The sequence below is a fragment of the Strix aluco genome, chromosome 4 (assembly GCF_031877795.1).
Source record: "Strix aluco isolate bStrAlu1 chromosome 4, bStrAlu1.hap1, whole genome shotgun sequence".
Lineage (NCBI taxonomy): Eukaryota > Metazoa > Chordata > Aves > Strigiformes > Strigidae > Strix > Strix aluco.
In genome coordinates, this window is record NC_133934.1 from 114233165 (window position 1) to 114255866 (window position 22702).

The following is a 22702-nucleotide window of genomic DNA, read 5'->3' on the forward strand; positions in this document are numbered from 1 at the left end:
AAAAAGCCTGACTCACTTGTCACTGCTGCCACGCAAAGACTTTGGGAAACCAGTGTTAGTCTAAGAATTGATAAGCCTGGATTTTTTTTTATTGGATGGAAACAGAAGCATTTTTCCTTTGTTTCGCTCTTTTTTGCCAGCCAATTCAATCAGCTCTGGCCCTGTTTATTCTGTTGCCTTTAGACTGTATCCTGCCTCTGTTATCTACCCACTACTCCACCTGGTTGTTCCCTGGCTGGATACAGCTTGCAGTTAATCTGGAAAACTTGAGGCTTTACCTTGAGCAATCCTTGTTACCCTGTGAAGCCTCAGGGTCAGGTTCTTAATTTGTAACCATCTCTAATGAAAACAAATTAAACTGGTGGTTTTCCATCTGCAGACCTCCTCTGCATAAACATTCCCATGTTGAGGATGGAGATCTTTAAACAGCTTTATCATTCCAACGGTGTGAATAGTATTAATAAAAATAGTGCATCCTATCTACTGCCCAGCCCAGTCAATCGGCTCCTACAGCACAAAGGTTGAATAGCCAGACCATAGTTAAATGAAGGCAAAACAGCATCAGCCCGTGGTAGTTCTGTGTTACACAAACCACAAGCATCAGCACTGACGCTCCTAGTTAGGCTGCATTTCTGCAGTTGGTTTTCACATAGTGATGGCGATGTTCTGGTACAGTCATTACAAACCCAAGCATAACACGGCAAAGTCAGCTAGAGGGGGAGGAGGATGGTGATGGCTTTACATTGCAGGCAGTAATACCACCACTCAAGTTCTCTTCAGCAGGGAAAAATCTTCACCCACTGAAGTCGATCACAGTGGAAACCAGAGTCCCATCTCCTCCATCACGCTGACACAAAACCTGGAGAAATTCCAGTCAAGCTAGTGGTGTTCTTCCGGATTTCTAACAGTGAAGCAGAACAGAAATAGATCCCTAATAAGCTAACTGGTGACCACGAAATTTTAATGTAATTGCTCCCATCAACACGGCAGTAATCGCTATGCGTCTGAAAACACAGCAGAACCTTTTCTAACCCACAATAACAGAATTCAAACAGACATTATGGAAAATCTCCCTTGGATTGTCCGCAATTTTAAGAGCAAGGGCATTCTGGTATGGTCCAATGTTACTAGACTCCTCTACTTCTACAAAAAAAGACAAGACTAGAGAATATTAACTAACCCACTGTGAAGCTTATCTTAAACCAAAACTATCCTGACCTTATCAAATGAGGCAGCAATTCAGAAAAGCACTTTAGCACAGGCTTAATAACATATGCATGCTTGAATGTTTTGCAATAACTTATTTGTATGTCTGGATACTTGGTAAGTTACAGTTTTGGCTTTTAAAAATTGGTCTCCCGATTTGCCCCTGTGATTTAGCAACATTCTAGTATACAAGTCATAACAATAATTTCTGAAAGGAAATATAGTAGTACAGCAATTGCATGGTAATTTATGTGAAAACTCTATTGTAATGCCACATCACAACAGGTACCTACATATCTGCACCTGGTAAATTAAAGTGATACTGATACATTTGATAAATAAAAAATAAATTACAGACTATGGGAAAAATGTCACTGATCACACCAGTGACCTAAACTTGTTTTCTAGTTACTGCCAAGGTCTGGAGTAATATTTAAATATAGTATTTCTGCAAGCCTTCAGAGAATTACAAAATAAACTTCTAACAATCATTTGTAAACAAGTTTAAAATGCACAATTATATTTCAGTAGTTTATTTTGGAGAAATAAAGCAGTGCAAAATAGGCCAACCAAAACTCAGAAGGCAGCCAGGAAAATAAAATTCTTATTTGATGTTCTAACTAGGAAACAGCATACAGACATTTCCATTGGATCCAACACTCAGATTCATGTAAACATACTTAGTTTGAAAGATCTTGAGTTACTAACCCAGTTTTAACGTCATTGCTTCTTCCCCACCACCCAATAAAAAAAACCAAAAAACAAAAAAACCCCTAAGCCATTGTAATAAAGGAAGCAAAAGGTAAGTCTACAAACACTCCACCAGCTGGTTACAAGAAAGTACCATACAAAAATATGCACTGGCAAGTTCCTTCCTGAGGGTATCTTTTGTTACACATGTAACATAAAAACACTTTTTATTTTAAACAAACAAAAACAAACCTCAAACTGTAGATGTCAATTTTATTTCAGTCATGGCTTTACGAAAGGTTTGGTCTATCATGAATACATTTATAAACCCTTACCTATGTACATCTGACTCACTCACACCACGACCACCCAAGACCTGCAAGCTGCAGACAACGTGGGATCCAGCAGCCTCAAAGCATACAAGGGTTGTGAAGCGTGCCCAGCTCAGAACTAACCTGCAAGAGTCAAGGAAATGGGCTGCATTTATGTGCACCCTGGAATTTGACAGATACCACACGCGTAAGTTCCTTCCAGTCCCTATAGAAGTATCTTAAAGTTAGTAACCCCTCTAAAGGTGGAATAATCTTCTCAAAATCATTCTCAAAAATCCTATCCCAGCTACAGTAAATTCCCAAGAAAGGCATTTTGGGAACAAACCTAGTCTCTCCTAAGGGAAAATCATTGTTTACACAAAAGAACTGCTACACAACACTCTTCAAAACTTTTTCCCCTCCAGGACTGGTACCATCAGGTAGGGTGGTGACATCTTTTACACAGTTTACTCCTCTCTTCATGGTCTACCCGGGCTTTAAACTCTAGATCCTTTCCTTTTGAGCAGACATCTAACATATGATACTAAACAAACTGGTATTAAATGCTGCAGTGATGGATGCTTTACAAATACCTGCTATAGAAAGACAGAAATTCCCACATCTGCAAGCTAGGAGCTTAACTAAGGAAATTTTCTTAACACCACCCCTCTTAAATGTATTTTAGGGCTTATATGGGGAAGGGAAGGCCACTCTGTCCACCAAAATAGTGTTTCTGTTTTCAGCACTGACAGACTTGGATATTTCCAGTTTAGTGTTCAGAATTGGCAAAAGTTGAAGGAATTCTCAACAGCAGAAGATGCAATAGAGGTTGAACACTGTAGGCTTACTACGTATCTCAAGAGATACAATTTGGCTGTGCTATCATTTACAAATAGTATAAAGCATTATTGTAAATTACCACACAGCCTCATCTGGCATCTTGCAACAAAATAATGTGGTCTCTAAGCTAGAGCTGTGGTGTGTACTTCTACCTCATACAAAGGTACACAATTCTGCTTATATTTAATTTGCAAGAGAAAAACAAAATGCAAAGTAGCATGGACCTGTTGAAGGAAGCAGCTGTGTTACCCCTTAGGATCTGCAGATCAGGTGTACTGCTCCAAGGAAAATGCGCGGCTCTGCCAGCCTTTTTGCAGAGCTGTCCTAGAGTCCTCACAAGTGCAATGGAGGGAGAATTAAATTCTCTGCTAAGAGATGAGCTGCTTCCATTAACTCTTCTAGGGTTCCACCACTAGCAGATGATTGAAAGGATATTTAATCTACTAAATCACTCAACCCAGCTATTGGCACCCTATCTGGACCACAACAGTGTCACTGTTGGCAAGTGTGGTTAGAAGCTGCTTTTGACTGAAGCAATGAGGCCTGGGGGAAGAACTGCAATGCTGGAAGTTCTGCCCCCTGAACAACCAGTCTGCTCTGTCCTACTCAAAGTGCCACGGCTTCACAGCAAGCTACCTGTCAGCATCTTGACTGGTCAATGTTTCAAGAGATTTGGTTTAGTGATACTGAAGTTGTCCTAGCTTTCTTTTGCAATGGCCTACCTGGAAAAAGGGAACGGGGAATATTTTAGGCAAAAATCTCTAGCACTGTTACATTCAGACTCTGTATTTCAACATTATTATTTTCTTGATACCATGAGGTCCGATTTTAAAATGCTGGTCACCAGTGATTACAAAGAACAATAGAAATGAAAGAGCAAACCTCCCACAATGAAAGGACTAGTGTTAAAACCCACGTGTGTGTAAACTCACTACAGATTTGCAACTGGAATCTGATGAAATGGATCTGAATCACTTTCTCACTCTCCCCCTTTCAGTCCATTTCATCAGCAAATCAGGTTAAATCAAATGGAAGGTTTTTTTATTTTGTGTTTTTGTGTTGTGTTTTGTGTTGGTTTTTTTCATTTTTCGCAATTGTATTGTTACAGCCTGATCTGATTCTGGGACCACAATTTGTATCCCTGTGGCTTTTTCTCAGTCCGTGGCATTGGCAAGTTATTGAGAAGAAGCTTTTGTTGCCAACGTAGCAACGCAGTGCTGCTGGAAGCTGGGGGACACTGCCGAGTTGCAGCCTAGTCTCTGGTGTTGCAGTTTTACTGAGCTGTTGGTCTCGCTTTCCACAATCCACGAGGAGTCTTTTCCCATGACGCTGAGACAGCCTGTGCTAGCGCAGCATATCCGCTCGTCCATGATCCCGCTGGTCTGCTCTGCCAGGAGCTTGTTGCGGTTTAGCTGGGTCACCTCAGGTGCCTGACCCTGCAGGACAGCAGCTATGTGGTTCAAGAGATCTGTGAAAAATTCGGAAACACCCTCATACCCTGAAAAGAGGAAAAATGAAGGAGAGAAAAAAGGACAATTAAGTAATTTTCATAAGTTCTTTGAAAGGCTTCTACTAGTTTATTTCTTGGGCTGTCCTTGCCCTCCAAAAGTAAAAAGGCTTCTTCTCCATGACTTCATTTCGAGTGACTGCACAAGCAGGTTAGCATAAAGAATAAGAGAGACCCTTGCTACAAAAATACTTTTGTTCAATGAGAAGAACTATTATCATTCTCGATTTTCTGTTTCTTTTTCCTCCCAAGTATATATGTGTATATATAATTTTAGGCATATTCTATCATTTGTTGCCAAGTCCAGGTTTCTCCCTAAGTTACAAACTCTGTGGTATAATGATTTTTTCCGTCCTGTTTCCAGGTTTACTATGGAAAGTAGCTCCAACGCAGAGTTTCCTTGAGGCTCTGGACCCTCTCTAGAATTTGCCCAGCAATTTCCCAGTTAGGGAAACCTCAGAGGACAGCAGGGCTGACTTCATACCCTATAGAATAGGCAGCTTCCCACTGTGTAAGAAACAATGTGATGCTCATCTAACCTTGGCACTTAAAACATGTTCCCCGCTATGAGCAATGTCTGAAAAAACACTCAAGAGACAGTAAACATATATCAGTGATAGAGTATTTGGTAGAAACATCAATCTTATTTCAGTACTGAAAACATCTTTCTGCATGTTCTGTTAAGCAATTCCAGACAATTTACAATGCAGAGTTTAACAACAAGTCTGCTGGTTAAAACAGTTGCTCAAATACCAGGAGACATGACATTTTTGGTGACACAAAGGGTGGCAGTAGGCGTACAGAGCTTCTGGCTCTATTTTAAACACTGTGGTACAGGCACAGTTTTATAATCGCATTCATTTTAAAATTGAACCAGACATGCAACATATCGGTACAATGTCTTGAAATGGATCTCAACTGCTACTGCACTACCTAAAATTGTCATCAATTTGATTTAGTATTTAGAGGTGACATATGACATTCAGTGTATTTAATGGGATAGGCTGATTGTTTTAAAATGTCTATAAAAGTATTCTGCAGGTGACCTGGTATTAATACAGGAGACTGAAGCAATAAATAACAGTTTAAAAGTCCCATGTGAAGAGCATTCATTCACACAGCAGCACATGAGCAGAACCAGAGACCACAAAGTAAATGCACATTTTAAAACACTTCTAGTGATGTGATCACAGAGCAGAAGAGTCCATCAGATCTATAAATAATTCAAGTTTAATCTCCATTCTCTTGTAAAGACCAACTTCCTTAGGCATAAAAACCCAACTTCCTGAAAAACATAAGGTAAGAGGATAATTTCACCTTAAGATAAATGTGGTGATTTTATGGTGTATTTAAAACCCATATGTTAACCAATTAACTCTTATTTAGGCTGCTACATTGCTTTGAATTTTATTGCGCTTGGTCACAATTCTCCTAGATACTTAACAGGTCACACAAAACACCAGCAGCGTGAGACAACAGCTTCCAGTTTTCCTTTCTCAAAGACCCTTAAACAGATTCACCAAACAAATCAGCCATTTCAAAACATCAAGTTTCCCAGTGCCCCACACGATAATCCAGTGGTTGGCAGGGGGCAACTAGGACTCCTACGGCTGGTCATGGGAGCCAGAACAAGATCCCCACCTCTTTGACAGAGGTGCTCGTTACGCTTTCTTGCTTATGTAAAAGCCATGGGATTAGCCTTCAAATCTACTCAGAGTGCTTCAAACACCCTGGGAATAAGCCATCTCCATAGTAACAGCTTTAATATTCAGTGAGGAGATCCATAGTACCCTAGGGTGTTTCATGTCTGCTCACTGAAAACAAACCAGCCTTGTTTGAGGGCACCTGGCAAACTCACAAAGAAGTTGCTTTAAATATTTAATGGGAATGAGATGGCCAGTTATTCAGTCCTGAAATCAGCAGATGTTACAGTGTAAGGAAGCTGTATGTATCAGGCAGGCTTCCTCTGTGCAAGCCCTCTGCACACTGGGTAGAAAGGCCCAAGAAATTCTGCCTGGTCACTCAGAAGAAACTTCACACACTCGTAAAAAAGAAATACAAGGAATGGAGGAAGAGAACCAGGGTGTCTCAGTTGTTGAGCCACAGGATGCCTGGGGAAGGCTGCAAACTTTGTGGGTATTGCCTCTCTCTGTTCACTGGCTGCTGCTGCAGGCCTCTCAAAAAAGGCAATTGTGGGCCATCACTGTGCTGTGATGATAACAAAATCAAGAAGGGCAGATTAAATTACACCTTCAGAAACTACTGTCAATGAACTCAGGGTTCATGTCACACAAGGAAGCAGTGGGAGAATATAAGTTTTGCATGCTTCAAAGTACAAGTTGCATGAATCATGCTCCAGCAGGTACTATCCTAGCACTGCCCACTGAAACAATTTTGGAAATGCCTGTCTACAAGAGGCCTGAATCTTGCTATGTTGAAAACAGTCTCCAGAGTCCTCTGGCTGAGCATGGATAGGAAGGATGTCCACCCAGCAATGCATCTGAAAACAAGTACCTGCCCCCCTGAGCTTTGTGAGTCAAGAAGTACCTACAAGCATTTTTAAGCTAGCATTAGAGATGCTATCTGCCTGATTTTTAGAAGACTCTCCCACATCTGGCACACTCTCTGCTTTTCTGCATTTTCCCCTGGGCAGAGAGGAATGGACAGCCCATGTCCTGCATTTGTGGCAGCATATTTACACACACAAAGTGCATGTTCAGATCTGATGCTTCCAGCTACCACATATATGCGCACAGAACCAGCAGTTCACCTGTACCGGTGACAGGCTGCAGAACAAGCTGCTGCTCGGGCTGGGTGAACTCAGCCACAGCCACAGGACAGCAGGCTATATGGAGCCTTTTCCCTCAGTTACCTGAGGTCAGACAAACTTAAAACCCACATGCTACGTGACTGTGCCTACAGTTAACTATCTCAGGTGGTAACCACTGCTAAACATAGTCCCAGTGGTTTTCCCATAGAACAGGAGCCACAATAGCCCTTTTAGACATTTATCTTTAAAATCTTTTTGAACAGTTGCTGGTGCTAATGGAGCAGATAACAGACTACATCCTCCTACAGGTACATCTGCTCTCAATTCTGATATTAAACTAATCTCAAGATGATATCCATCAAGTGGCAGGTGCAAATGAACTTCAAGCCTGGTAAACAGAAAAGACAGCACACAAGGAAGCCAAGCCTCTGGGTAGCTGGACAAGGCTTTGGTCAGGCCTGGCCCCAAGCCATAGCTTGAGCTCCATGAAAGAGGCTGTGAATGCTCCTTAAAGGGCACCTCTTCCCCTCTCTTCCCCAAAGCAGTGGTGCAGATATAACGTAGCAGGTCCCTGAAGTGTCTAACTTGGCTCCAGTCTGGGTCTACCCTTGCAGGATAGGATGACTTGAGGAAGAGAAGCAAGGGAAAACCCCTTCCTGGGACTGCACTGAGTCAGGAACAGTGAGATCCCACTGCTGATGCAGCCCATCAGTGACTCTTCTGAGCAGGGCTGAATTTGAACTTCTTATTAGCAAGGTACTGGCTCCATCAGTAAAGCCAGCCTTTGAAGCTGCTGAGCCTTTAACCACAGTGGCCCTTGGAGGGAAATGCAGCTGCCTGGGCTGAACATGCTTTTGGGCAACAGAGTATTCTGTGTTGAGATGTAACTTTTCTTCTGTTGTATTTTACCCCGTTGCTTCTTCTCTGACCTCAGCAGCCCTTGAGAGCAGCTCATCTCTCTCAGTTCTACCCTTTACAAATCTGAAGGCAGTTTTGTCTACCCCCAGCCTTCTCTCTTCCATATGTCTGGTCCCTGCTGCTATCCTCTGGACCTTCTTCAACTGGTCTTCAACCTACCCCACAGTGATGAAGCCAGTAGCTACCTTCACTACCCACATGTTCATCACCAAAAAAATCCTGTGTGAAACACAATGTAGACCTGTGCATAAGAAGCTTCCCTGTGCTCTCAAACCTCCTGCAATGACTAAAACACTCCATTAATTCAATGTCTCTTCAAAGACTAATTACTGTGCAGATTGCAACACAGGACTTGGGATGAATATCAAAAACTATTGCCTTAGGGTAGAAGTATAGCAGAGCACAAGGCTGAAGGCGGTTCTGCAAACTTCTGCCACAACAAGATGACATTACTCCTCTTTAAATAGTTAAGTTTGCCACTAGTTGTTCCCCAATCTGGACTTTTCAACATTTCAAGAAAAAGGGAATTCCAGTCTGTGCAAAGTATCAAATCTAAAACAATACTTGAAAAAAAAAGCCAACACAAAACACCAAATCAAAATGCAGGATGCAGGATTGCAAAAGAATGTCCTGCATCACTGAGTTCCAGACCTAGTGTCTGAAATATAATCCTGTTCATAAACCTGATATGGCTCCACCTGACACCCAGTTTAGGTTGTGTCACTGCTCTTGGCAGAAGACTGTTTTCATAGGTCTGCGGATTGCATTAACACCATATGGTAGAACCAAGCTGCAAAGTGACCTGAGAATAGCAGGGCTGGAGTTTTAAAAGGAAGCCAGCCACTGTGGAGATAGACAGGCAAGGCACTACAGGGCAAGATCTCTAGATGTAAAGATACCTCAGCCATATTGAAAACTCAAAAGTCATCAATGACAGGTTAAACAAACTATGTAACAACCTGTGTATGGCTTTGGAAACAAACATCACTGTTTAGGTAATGAGAGGAGATTCTCAAAGAGAAAAGCCCCATGCAAAACAGCATCAAACCAAATGATGTATTCTTTCCCTGTGTTAGGCTACTGAATTTAGCACAAGTGACAGTCCATTATTGCCTCCCCTTATACACACTTACAACTTCTTTTAACAATTCCAGTGGTCAAGGAGCTTGTTCAGTTGTTTCCAAGACATATGTTGCACTAAAAAAAGTGGAGGACAAATTTACCCGTTTTCACATGCTCTATTCGGTTGTTTTACTCCAGGATGCACTTAGGAGAACCTGCAAGGATATTTAACTCTTTGCAGCAACTTCTGAGCACCTATAATTTTATCATCATCTTCAGATTCCTGGTGGTGTTGTATTTGTGCACAAATGTCTTTTTGTGGGGAATCAATTTGCACAGGAAGAGATTTTCAAGGGAACAGTTTGCTGCTTCCACCCCCTCAACACTTTTAATGGCACAGAGTCTGGAAAAAAAGAAATCTTAAAAGGCTCTCCTAAAATAGAATTTATTATTCTTTTTTCATGTTCAGAATGAGGGACAGGCCCAGAAAGACCAGGTCCCAGCACACAGTCCTATGCTTCAGTTCTTCAGCATCCCTTTGCAGGGAAGGGCATGACAGCCATGTTACTGCTGGCCACCAAAATTTGACCACACCTAAGAGCTGATATTTCAGTACCACATTCCATATCTAGATTGGGGTTCTGCCCTTCCCAGATTGAACAGTATCTGATCTTGGAACAGTTTGGCTGCTGCTTTCCTGCCCCTCACCTGGGAAGCAATGATGTGAGACACCAGCAGTAGGACTTCACACTAAGCATGCACTGCACAGTTTCCACATAGCATGAGTGGAAAGGCCTTTCTCACCTGGGAATGCATTTATATCAATGACCGCATGCTGCCCAGTCTGATTGTTAATGATGATATCGATTCCAAAGAGCGAAACTCCCAGAGCTTGCCGCAGCGCCTTAGAGATTTCCCGGATGACGTCGTCGTTTGGCCGCTCAAATACTCCTTCGATTTTATCCAGCTATAGTGGAAAAACACACATTACTAAGGGACTCTGAAACCGTCTTTTTAGTGGAAAGATTGATTTTTCAGAGGTTTCCAGGTGCATATCCACCAAATCTAATTGCAGAGAACCGGTGGCATGAAACAGAGAAAGACACCACAGAGAAACTGCTTTCATAATTCAGAATCCTTCCTATATTGGAAGTTCACCTGCTCTAAAGCATCTAGTTCTTCCTCTTCATACCGGTGCAGCTCCTCGAGAGACAGAGCAGTGCAGGAATGAATGGAGAATCAGACTCACTATTTTAAATACTAGATCTACACCTTAAAAAAAACAAATACAGCTGGCATGTTTAACCCTGTGCTGGAAATATTCTGGATATCATTCTGTTATTTCAGTGTAGATTAAGGCCTATGTTAAAGGGCTGATAAGTCAGACTCCTGCTGTTAGTCTGAGCCATATAACACAACTCAGCTGATATCTTCAGGGCAGAGGCTAATTCAAAGGGGAAATCTTTTATGTGGGTTTTCATGTATAAATTATTCTATAAACATGCTACAATGAATAACTCAGCTTACTTATGACTGGAAGATGTAATTTTCTTCACTTTTTAAACATGTTACGCAGCAGAAGTATGTTGTTCTGCCTACAGAAGTGTGCATGGAATATGTACATGTAGGAGAGAGATGGCAGGTAAACCACAGAAGCATATACCCTAAGTTCAAAAGTAAATCTAGCCATAAAGGGATTTATGACTAGCACAATTGCAGCTTTAATATTTAGCATGCCTATCAAAGTTGCATACAACTTAAAATTTAATCATTGCCGACTAGGAAACTACTCCCCAATAGATTTTATGAAATAGAAAAGAATCTGGAGACTCAGAGATTGAAAGGACCCAGTCCTGTAAAGTGACTTTCTCAGCAGTCGAGTGCCCAAGAACTTATTAGGATTCATACACACAAAGCTTATTAAAAGGACTGGTAACGCAAGCATGAAACTGTGCAGCGTATTGGCACTGCTGGACTCTTCCGGAAGACACCCAGAAATGGTCCCGTGGCCACAGCCGGGGCGTGCTCACACCACAGCCAGCTACTGGCCCTCTGTGGCCCTGCCCAACGCAATTTCTCTGCTTGAATTTTCAGCGCTTGTCTTTCCTCACAGAACTGAGTCCTAGAAGGATGATTTATGCTTATTAAGCTCTCTGGATAGGAAAAGGCCAGGTATTTGCATTCAGAACCTCGTTCTTCCCTTTGCCTAGATTAGCTCTGGGGAGTTTAGGCCTGGCAAGCAGCACAGCCCTGCTGCATCAGTGCTTCCTCACCGGAGCTCGGTAAGGAAAACCAGAGGGGGACACAGTCATGCTGGTTCGATGTACCAAACAGACCTCAGCCTGCAACACAGAAGCAGACAACTTGTAAAGGAGAGTCACTAGCTACTAACGCTTTGATAAGAAAGGACTAGATAGTTTTCCAGCCGCGCTAGAGGAAAAAAGACCAAGTGTACTTACTGCTGTTAAGACAGATGAGGATTCTGGTTTTGATACATTGTGGCTGTTGAAAAATATTGATTCTCTGTCTGGAATTAAAAGCAGGTTGTAAATAACTTTATACCAGATTTTAATTTCCAAAGGATTAGTGCAAGGAACAGTAGATGGCACTGCAGTCCCGGGAATCTGGCCTTGATCCCTACCGGGCAGTCTCCCACCATCCACCCCACCCACAAGGCTTCTCCTGCCTGCCGGCATTTAGCTGCCTGCACAGGCAGGGACCCGCGGCCAGGTCACCTCGGACCACAGATAAATAGAACTACATGGGGTTAATAGAAACCGGTTTCCTTTCCTTCACCAGAGCCAATTAACTACGTCCAGTGAGATAATCAAGTTAATTTATACTAATTTGCTGTACTCAAAGTGACAGTTCCAATGGGAATGTGTGTGATAGAAGGGAGAAGCTGAATTCACTGCAGGCAGTAGATCCATAGCTCCAGTGTACACTGAGATCCCTGTGAGCCTGGGGAGGGCACTGTCACCATGGAGAAAAGCAGTAAGTTTCATGGTCAGGACCTGCCCTCCTTTTGGAGGCACCACACGAATGCAAAAGATACCCTGAGGTGACAGAAGTCACTAACATGCCACAGTGGAAACCACAGGAAAAACTGTACCAGCACCTCCCACCCTGCTCCATCTGTGCTGGAGGTTTTACTGGGGGGAAGAAATCCACCACAAGAAGTCTTCCCTTGGGATTCCCACCACAGCAGACTGATGGCATCGTACAGACAACCTGCATGGCAACACCCGGACCAAAGTCTCAGCACACAGGTGGCACCAGCAATAGAGTATTTCTGCTGTGCCAGTCTCTCTGAGTGCACATTTAAGAGCAGCCACAGGGCCACATACAATAAGGATTGGGGAGCTGTGAAAAGCAAATCCCAATCCACTCTGCAGTCTGATACCACCATATACTCTTCTTGCCTTTCCTCCCATTCAGAAAGGCCCTGTACTTTCAGTCAGCTCCTGGAGTGCCTCACAGCCGACAGATCTGCTTAATCGTCAGATCTGCCTAGTCAGGTGCCTGTAGCACAGCCCCCTTAAATCTCCTGATGAGGGTAAGAAAGCCAGTCACTTACCCTAATCTGCCCACAAGACTTATTTTTATGTGGGCTTCCAGACAACTTTCAAGATTACACTAACAGATGAGACATTAGCTAAGGCATTTTTAGAAAGATGCCTTAAAACGTTCCCTTCCAGCAAATGTATAGACCAAGTGTCCTAATAGTTTATATGAACACAGATTCTAGCCTATTTAATTTGATCGGGACACAGAGCAGACCTAAATGTAAATACAGGCATACATACCTACAGACAAGGACTGTTACTGGGATCCTACTATATATATACTAACAAAATACATATTTGTGTGCAGAACACAACGGTGAGCGTACATGGACATACGCAGATCAGCAGTAACCACTAAGAAAAGTGACAAGAAACTGGCACTTGTTCATTCACCTCCTTTAGTTCGATACCTTCTTCCCTCCCGGCCCCACCTCCTGGATTTGTACAGTTGCAGGCAGATCATGCTCCCATCCATTTGCTGCTAATTCCTTTTAGTTTCTGATGGGCCACAGAATGCAGTCCTCCGGAAAGTAGCTTTTTTTCCATAAAGGAAATTTAAGTCATCTTTAATGAAAACCCTTCAAGTGCTGCTTTCTAGTGACATATAGGAAGATCACTGTCCTTACTGACAAATCTATTCCTCCTTCTCCCCAACACAGCTGGTATCTACAAACCAAAGGAAACTTCCCACCAAGGTTTACAACACTGGCCCTCACATGAAAAAGCCTGTTTAGGGGAGAGCACAAGTGGTATTTCATCTAAACACACATACATAATCAAGGTAAAAATAGGGAGAGGAAGTTCTGAAATGATGGAATCCAGACAATTCTCTCCAAAGCACATTTATAAACAAAATCCGGAACAAATGACACATGAACTTACTGTGAAATGAGAGAATTCCTCTAAGTCTCCCCCCTTCCACATGACATAAAACACTGTTTCTAACAGGTAACACTCAGGTTACCATTGCATAAATATTTACTATACAAATGTCATTCATATGTATTCCAGAGCAGATGCGTTATCTCCCTTCCTATTGAAATAATACAGAAGAGGAAACATGGTATGTAAAAACCAGTGCCTTCAATTCAGCAGCCTTTTCAAAGATATTTTTCGAGCTGTTTGCTGCCAAGGCTCCAAGAACTGACATTTCCTTTTAAATCAGCACAACGTACCTGAGATTCCTGCAGAGAAGTTCTTTAAAGATGGTCTTTTTACCACCGTGTAGGATTCTCCAACCACAAAGACTTTATACAGCACGGCATTGTGATTGATGAAGCTCTGAATGACGCAAGGGGGGCGAACAGCTTTCAGGCCATCCTGGTTGAAGATGATTGCCATCTGGAAACATGGACACACAGGTGTGCACAAGTCTTTCAATAATTTCAGGCTTACCCACCACCTGACTAGCAGCAAGGGGCAACATCTACTGGTGGATATATATTGACCACGTGTGAATTCCTTCTCAATAGCTAGTCCTATTTCATAATGTTTCATTTCACTGAGACACAACTCTCCAATCACTACTGGCAGTGCAGCTTTCATTTTCAATCAACATTTTCTTCTCAGCTCTTTGTGTTTTCATTTTATGCTTTTAGTTGGGAAGCTACTTCAACTGCAGGTGCAACAAAAGGGTGAAACATTTGACCAACACAGATGACAAAGTCTGTAATAAATACAAGCCTGTATCATGAAAACAAGAGAATGAACAGCTCTGTGTACTACTATAAGAGTTCTTTCCCACAGCTCTATTTCCTGTGGTTTGGTTCAGTTCCGTTGCAAAGGCCTAAGCACCAGGGTTTCACCCACATCATCAGAGAACTTTTTTCAGGCTCTAGTAGTTCTTACTGCTAGCAAATGCCAGCTTAACAATTTTCTTGGCTTGGTTTCACCCCATTATTCCAAATGGATAGTCCTCTTGAAGAGACTGGAACAAATATACCAAAAAGGAAGGCATTTATAGGGCCTGAATGATGAACCTGCTGCCTCAAACAGCATGAAAGCAATACTAGTAGGTGCATAGAAGCACTTTGACAAGCCAGCATATCTTCAGCACATGTTACATTGCTCTTTCCATCAATCCCTCCATTACCATGCTTACATGCATATATAATTATCATAACCACGATACCCCATTTCGCTGGTTTGTTGTTGGAGTATGGATGCTGCCATGGCTATTAACGCAGAACCAGCAGCAAGCACCATTCTGGCACAGGTGATGAAATTACTTTACATCAGTGTGTCCCTATACAGCAGTGAGGATAAACTTAGGTTTGCTCTCCATCCTCAAAGCCCTGAAAAAGCTATGCTGTAGTTATCTGAATACTGACCTCCCTTCATTACTCCAGTGGAGCTGGGCTTTGTTATCCACAGCGGCAGTAGGGCATGTTGGTAGTCAGATGAACAAAACTAAGGCCTGTTCAAGGCCAGAGAACTTGACATACATTTTATCTTCCTTTCCTCTGGCCAAAACTCCCTCCCACAGGTAGGAATGCTTTGGTTAGAGCACCTTCCCCCTCTGAAGAGCCTTGAAGACAACAACTAAGCATCCAAGTTTGAGTCTGCTGCCTACCTCAGTCAGTGCAGGTTGCACAACACTTACCAGGAAAGTTCCTAAACTCTGAAACACGATTTTTTTCTTATGCCTGTTAAGATCTTCTCATGGGCCTTCTTGGGCCTACTGTTTTACTCAGGACACAAGACAGTCCAGAGAGGCTAAAAGAATTTCTCTGGGTCTCAGAGTAACTCCACAGCGATATACAAAGTAAAATTGGAGCTTCCTGCCTCAGCATGGTGCAGATGAGTTATACTGCTTGCTTACTCTTGCCATATGCTTCCTGTCAGTTTTTGTGCTTTCTGAGATTAGCTGTATATTAGTGAAGTCAGGGTCACTGGAAAGATTTTACAAAGAAACTTTACCGCTTTGTACTCTCTCTCATATATTATTTATGATCAGCTGCTCATTTGATGTACGCTGTACTTTCAGACTGAATTTTTGTTAACACCTTCGTTTGTTCCTGTAATAGTTAAATATAATAGGTTTTGTTGTTCAAAAATATAGCCATGGTAAATGATGCAGTGATTACATATCCATAGTTAAAAGTCTGAGCACATTTTTTCCTTATTCCTCCTTATCTGGTAGACCACATTAGATTACATAATTGTCTGCAGGCACGCACAATGACTCAGTAAATAAACATTTTCTGAGTTCAAGTCAATGCATGCATTCAATACCTACTTGCAGCTGATATTCTTACTTTGCCCCTATTATACCAGGTGCCATCTATCTGGCAGCACAGAGTGAATTTTTGAGTGGTAACAACCTGTGCAAGGAACCTACTCTAACCAGCAGAATCATCCATCAAGATGATTCACAGCAACAACATCATACCTCATTTGTCTCTCACTGGTGGCAAGAAACACTGCTCTCTTCCTCCTGTGTAGACTGTTGGCATTATAGTATCTACAACATCATACTGGCAAGAACTGTGCTGTTCCTATAGTGTTCTCTTCAAATATTAGTTAACCCTCACAAACATAAGATGATCAGGTCCTTATCCTAATTTATTAGTGTGGAAACCCAGAGAGTTTATCTTCTCAGCACAGAACTGACCTAGGCTACTGGAAACTGTGAAACCTCTCTTCTGCAAAGCTCTGTGCCAACAGCCCCATGGACTTGCACACAACCCATATAACTCCCATGGTGTTGCATTATGCTGGTTCACTGCGATGCCTCATGGTTTTTAGTATGCATGAATACAGCTCCAAGAATTCGCCTGCAGGGTGCACTTGCTCTTTGTCATCTAGCACAGACCTGCTGTGTCTGGCAGTAACATGGGAACAATACTTTATATCATAATTTCCAAATAGCATTCCTCATTATAAATACAGAGCTCTTTTAAAGGCAAAACAAAACATTTGGCAATGAGAATTTTTACTGACAACATCCTTAAGGAATTCAGTCTCAAAAAACACAGTGATTCTCTGCCTTTTCATTCCTGTCTACTCAACACTTAGAAAAAGAGTCATTTTGGACACATTTCTTCAGGTTATGGGTCTTGCTGCTGGCAGCTGGGAAGGACAACCTTCAGGCATCATCTCTGTTCAAGTCTAACAAACGGTGCTGGCAAATTGGGGTTCAAGTGCTGAGCTGGCCAATTGACTTTTAGTGCAGAGGCCATGTAGAATTGTGGGACACCACAGGAAGACTAACTAACAGCACCTTAGCTTAACTAGCTCATGTTTTCACTGCAAAATGCTGAGTCTGCTGGCCTTGGCTGGCACCAACTCCAAACTCAAGCCCACACCTTCAGCTGTCCCTGTTAGCCAGTACTTGAATTTTCTGAATAGTCATCTTATGAGAAAAGCAGGTTTCTGGTCAGGCTGTGTTTTAGTTCCAGTGTCAGCTCTGCAGTGGGGATATCTTTACAGAAAATGAAGCGATTTACCAAAAGCCAAAGAAGGAGTCATTAATAAAACAGCCACACTTTCTTGCTTCTAGACATATGCTCCATCTTTTAGACAGACTGTACTGTAAGCAGAGTATTTATTCTACACTTCCCTTGCCATTATTGACCATAAAATAGCAATTACAAGACAGTTCCTCTCTGATCATAAATACAGTTTTGGATCACTCCTGAGAACTCAGCAACTCCAAAAGTGACTACAGAATCACAGAACAGACTACTACCACTATGTAAAGTACCATGCAACACTTCGTGGTTTTTTCCAGGGGTCCTCCCAGGCTGTAGTCATAAGTTCCTGTGATAAAGGTCAGCCTACAACTGTATATTAGTCTAATTTTTGCTCAGAAATGGAATTCAGGCAGGAGGCTGAGGTATGTCTGCACTGTATGAAAGAAGAGCAAAGAAAGATTCACCAGGGAAATGAAGTCCAAGCCTGACTGGACAAGCGCTGAAAGGTTCATGCATTTCAGGTTGCAGTTGCAGAGGAACTCCTGACAGAAAAATCAGCAGGGAAGCTGAAGTCTTAAATTCATTAACAATCCAGTCCCCAAGTGTTCTGAGGGATAATGGCAAAAACTTATAGTGGCTGCTCTGGCAAACTAACAGGACTGTCTGTCAGCTTGTAAAATGATCCAAGCTAAGGCCTGCATGAAAAATCTCACTGCAATTTTAAAAGAAAGTGCTGCTCACTCAAGATTTCAGCCATAGCCATTCTGTTCATCTAGATTTATATTTTACTTCAGGGCCTTCAGCTCTCAGAGGCGCTGCAGCAGCATACTGCATGTTTCAGGAGCAGCTGGGAAACCTGGACCAATGACGATGTTGTTAACAAAGGAAGCCAGGCATTAGGAGAGCCAGCAGCAAGGGCTGGATTCTCAAAACTGAGCTGTGGTAAGCAGGAAGGCAGGAAGCACAAATGGAAAAGAATTAAAACAGGACTCAACTCGCCTAAATTTAGAGGAAGCTAGGCTCATAGGGAATGCACTCCTTCCAGGAATACACAACCATTTTAACTGCAATTGCCTTGTGGGAAGGAGGGAAGGCAGATAGGTCTACCAGCCCCGTTCTCCCCACAGCTCCAACTGTGTTATTACAACTGAACATGCCTGGAAACCATCCCTATTTGCTATTCCCTTCCCCTCAAGGAGAGGAACCAGCTGCTTCATCTGCAGCACAAAATCATTTCTCACCTGTACCACATACATGTTGGAAGAGAAACAGGGTGGAAACATCCCTTAGTGTGACCTCCCACCAAAGGAGAAGCTGAAGGAGATTCCTTGCAGACAGAGCTGACTGGCAACTATAAACTGCTAGAAAGCAACTAGATGATAGAAGCTAGAAAGAACTTCCAAGTCAAGAAGTTAAAGTCGTATTTTAACTTCATTTCAGATAAATATGAATGGTGTAACTAAACACGAGGGAGAGGCAGGGAAGGGAAGTCATTTGGGCATAGCCTTCATTCTGCCTCCTACAGGATCAGAAAGCACCAGCCAAACAACCATGGGGGGACTGGATGCAGGGGAATAACACTGCAAAATTTTTTTAACTCACCTCATGAGAGTTGGTTCCATGGGCCACTCTGGTTTTACAAACTGGGTAAATAAAAAAGAAAAAACAATGCACCACTGAAACAGGAAACACAAACCCCTTATAAATCCGTTCCCACCCACATGTGCAAACACTGGAGTTCACCAGACCAAGGCATTGACTGTACCAGATGCCAGTGACAGTCTCTGCTTGAGGAGTGTCCTTCATCACTGCAAAATTGGCTTACTCCAAGCCCCACTCTCTCAACCACTCCTTGTAACTAAGGTGCAAGCAGAGGTCATTATAGGACTGGACAGAGGTGCAAAGTATCAGCTAAGAAGGTAGTACCAGTACCGGTACTGCCACCCTGCCTTACTCAGAAGGCACCTTCACAAGTATGTGATCTTGCCTGAGGCTGGAACTACTTTACAGGTACCCCAAAACACCACTGTCCTGAAAACAAGGGAACTGGGACACAGTGGAAAGCAATTCCTTTTCCTACCTCCCTGGTTTTGGGGAAGAGCAGGAAACTGAATGGGCTTAACCAAACTAAGATACAACATACTTTTTGCAGGCAACCATAGTGGGGGACAAAAAAAGTAGAAAGAGCCCAGCAGTTGTTATTTCTCCTTCATATTCCTTATCTGCTCTGTACATCCTGGTTCTCACCTCCATCCTAAAACCAGTAGGAGGAAAGAAACAACATGCTCCTACTATTATGAAACCAGAGAAGAACTGAAGACCCTGGGACCCACACAATAACTAGAGCTGATCTTATTTATATATTAAGCAGAGGAGATGAAAACTTGCAAGTAGTGAGGGGGTGGATAAGACAAGACTTCTTTGGGGGTTGTTGGAAGAATCAAATTGCTAGCCAAGAGGACAGGCAGCTATGAGAGGCAGATGACCTGCAATAGAGTCCAAAATAAATTGGTAACTTGACATTTTGGAAAGTGGTATATGATGTCTCACAGACACACAGTCTGGAGAGCAGGAGTGTTTTTAAGAAAAAACAAAAAGAGAGAGAGGAGACAGAAAAAGCACTCCCACAATACCATGTTATATTAATTTTCAGTGTTATTTTTTAATTTCATCATCATTTAGAGGGGTTGACTCAGGCCTTCTGAATAGACAGGCTATGCTGCTGACTACTGAGCACTAGCCAGCCTCTATCAAGAGGACAATGGGCCCACGTGAGGAAGGGGGGCCAAAGCCATTCGGTGGCCTCTAAATTACTGATTCACAATCTAGCTTCAAGAGACCTGCCTCACTTGGGAGAGGGATGGCAGGGAGGGCAAAACACGTTTTTTCCACACAACTTTACCTCTGAACCTTACAAATGCGACAAGCACCAAGGGAACAAACATGAACTAACCGATTCTGCTCACTTTATACTGCAAGGAATCAAATAAAGCAACAAACTAAAGCACAAGTCCCACAGTGAAACTTGCTACAAAGCACAACAGTTCATAGCAGCTGTCTGAGGCTGTGGGCCCTTGAAGCCTGCTATCTATGGTAAATTTTACACTACTCCTTCCACCCTCTAAGATTGTATTCGTACCCTGGACCAGGGAAAGGGAGGGGTGGGTGAAAAAAGGGGACAGTCAGCAAGGCAGTGATTTTCTCAAGAAAAATAATGAACACAGCTGGCAGGAAAAACTTCTTGCACAAGTTCAGGGCAAGATGCTAATTTTGTTAGAACTATTAGCATTTCCCAGGAATGCATGCTTACTGTAGCAAGGTGTTTAAAGTAAGGAACATCAATAAAAGGCAAAATAAAAGCTGATAGGGAGGGGTTTTGTTCCACATTCCAAGCAGACTGCTTCAGAGCATTTGTTTCACGAAGGTTTTAACATCCCTGACACTTTGGCAATGAAACCCACACTCTACAGCATTGGCTACATCTTGGGGCGGGTGCATGTGCAATATTCAGAACCTATTAGAAGCACCAAGGAAAAGCCCATGTACATACTGAATGGGAATGCCAGTCCATTCTTCTCTATAAGCTGCAAGGTATCTTCTCCACAGGCACTTGTCAGCTCCATAAAGGGTGGTGAACAGATCCTTTCATCTGCAAGACAAAAAAAAAGACTCAAATGGGGATGAGGGGTTTAGCTTCTCAGCTGCATCATTACCAGCTCTCTCCATACCAACTGCTTCTTGATAGTCAGCTTCACTTTAACAGTTGATATTAAAGCACCAGAAAGAGTACCAGCCAGGCCTGAATTTGGGTTTCTGGAAACATTTCAGAAGATGAAAGGTCCAATTTTCAGATAATCTAAATGGAAATATAAAGCCTATAGTTTCACAGTCAGGCAAAAAGCAATTGGGATCTTAGCTCTTAACATACCTTCAAGCATAACATAATTTTCTTAAGCATTTTACAAAAACCTGAATGGTCAGCAAGTGTGGCTGGAGGAGGCAGTCTCACAAAGCCATCATTACTGGAGGGATGCTCAGGTGGCAGACTCTAGTGTGGATTTACTTCAGCAAGGTGCCAGCCATGTAACACATCCCACTGTCCACTGGGACCTCTCTGCCATGCAAACAGTGCTCATGTGGTCTGGCAAAGCCAGTCAGAGCACCGCTGAGACTCTGAGAGACCTTAGCAAGACTGCTCAGTGGACTTTGGTTAAAGAGAGGAAACACGGGAACCACGGTAAAATTTAACAGAGCAGATCTACTCCAGTTTCTGTTGCTGTTGTGCTTGTCCACATGGGGTTGCAGGAATGCTGGAGTCAAAACCCAGCCCTCTTAATGACACAGCAGGTTGAATTGCTCTAGGATTCATATCCTGTTCACTGCAGGAGAACTTTGATTCCCCTAGGAATGCAGCAGGAAAAGAGGAAAGCACTATAGTACTCAAAATACTTGACCATAAATCTCCACCGCTCAAGAGGGCTGGGTTGCAATTTCAAGTGCAAAGAGAACCTTGGCTTCAGCCACGGCTCTAGGTCAGGTCAGCAGGCCCAAAGACTTTCAGACAAAAGCTGTGTGCACACTGACAAAGTCAAAGCAAGAACATCACCTAAGAGCAACTATGCAACTTAACTCCTCAGTGAGCACAGTCTTTAAAGTACTGCCTCCATGGAGTTTTAGCTGTGGCCAGGTTAAGTATGGAGACACAAATGAGTTATAACTCAGGTTAGCTGCGCAGTACTGAACTGCAATTCAGAATAGGTCTGCCAAAACTCACTTCTAAGACTTATTTCAAGAGGACTAGCATGACGTTTTCCTCCAAGAAGCATCGGGAGACCAGCACAAATCATGGGAGCAACTCAAGTGATAGGTTTATATCAACCTATTGCCATCCACATCTATCCCAGTGAGCACAGAGAATCCAAACAGGTGGAGGCTATGCTGTGCAGATGGTGCAGAAACTGAAAAGTATATGTAAACTAAAACGCAGCAAAACTATATACTCTGAGAGAACCATGCATCCAGAAACCACTTTATAAGCATTATTTAGATTAATGCTTTCCACTTCATTATATGTTTATGCATGTTCCCTCACACAGAAAACTGAATCACTGAAAATAAGAGGCGCAAAACTCTCTGTATTTTGATATACATCTCAATACATGCTTCAACACTCTGAGAGTATCTGAGAACTCCGGGCATTAACAATATTGTTGTTACAAGAAGTTTTCTGCGAAAAGAAAAGACTATTTTCATACATCCTAAAAGGAACAGAAAGATTGATGCTTTGAGGTCAACCTCTACAAAGCTAAACAAAACATCCCAGACTTTAAAGCTTTCAGTTTGCTGCTATGAAAACAGAAAGTGGCATCCAAAAGTGACAGGTACTGTAATATTTACAAGCCTTTGCCAGAGCGAAA

The 22702-nt window shown here is 42.6% G+C and overlaps 1 protein-coding gene across 4 annotated transcripts in view; it reads right to left on the reverse strand.

Moving 5' to 3' along the window:
* Positions 1-2134: 2134 nt before the first annotated feature.
* ITPK1 (inositol-tetrakisphosphate 1-kinase) overlaps positions 2135-22702 on the reverse strand; it is a 158229-nt gene continuing 137661 nt past the window's right edge. For all 4 annotated transcript variants that reach the window (XM_074824980.1, XM_074824981.1, XM_074824984.1 and 1 more), the window contains 6 exons: positions 20836-20934; positions 18888-18928; positions 14046-14211; positions 11764-11831; positions 10109-10271; positions 2135-4545 (listed from right to left, as the gene is read on the reverse strand). In XM_074824980.1, the coding sequence (XP_074681081.1) occupies positions 4223-4545; positions 10109-10271; positions 11764-11831; positions 14046-14211; positions 18888-18928; positions 20836-20934 (860 nt within the window). In that variant the 3' untranslated portion in view covers positions 2135-4222. The remainder of the gene's footprint in view (positions 4546-10108; positions 10272-11763; positions 11832-14045; positions 14212-18887; positions 18929-20835; positions 20935-22702) is intronic.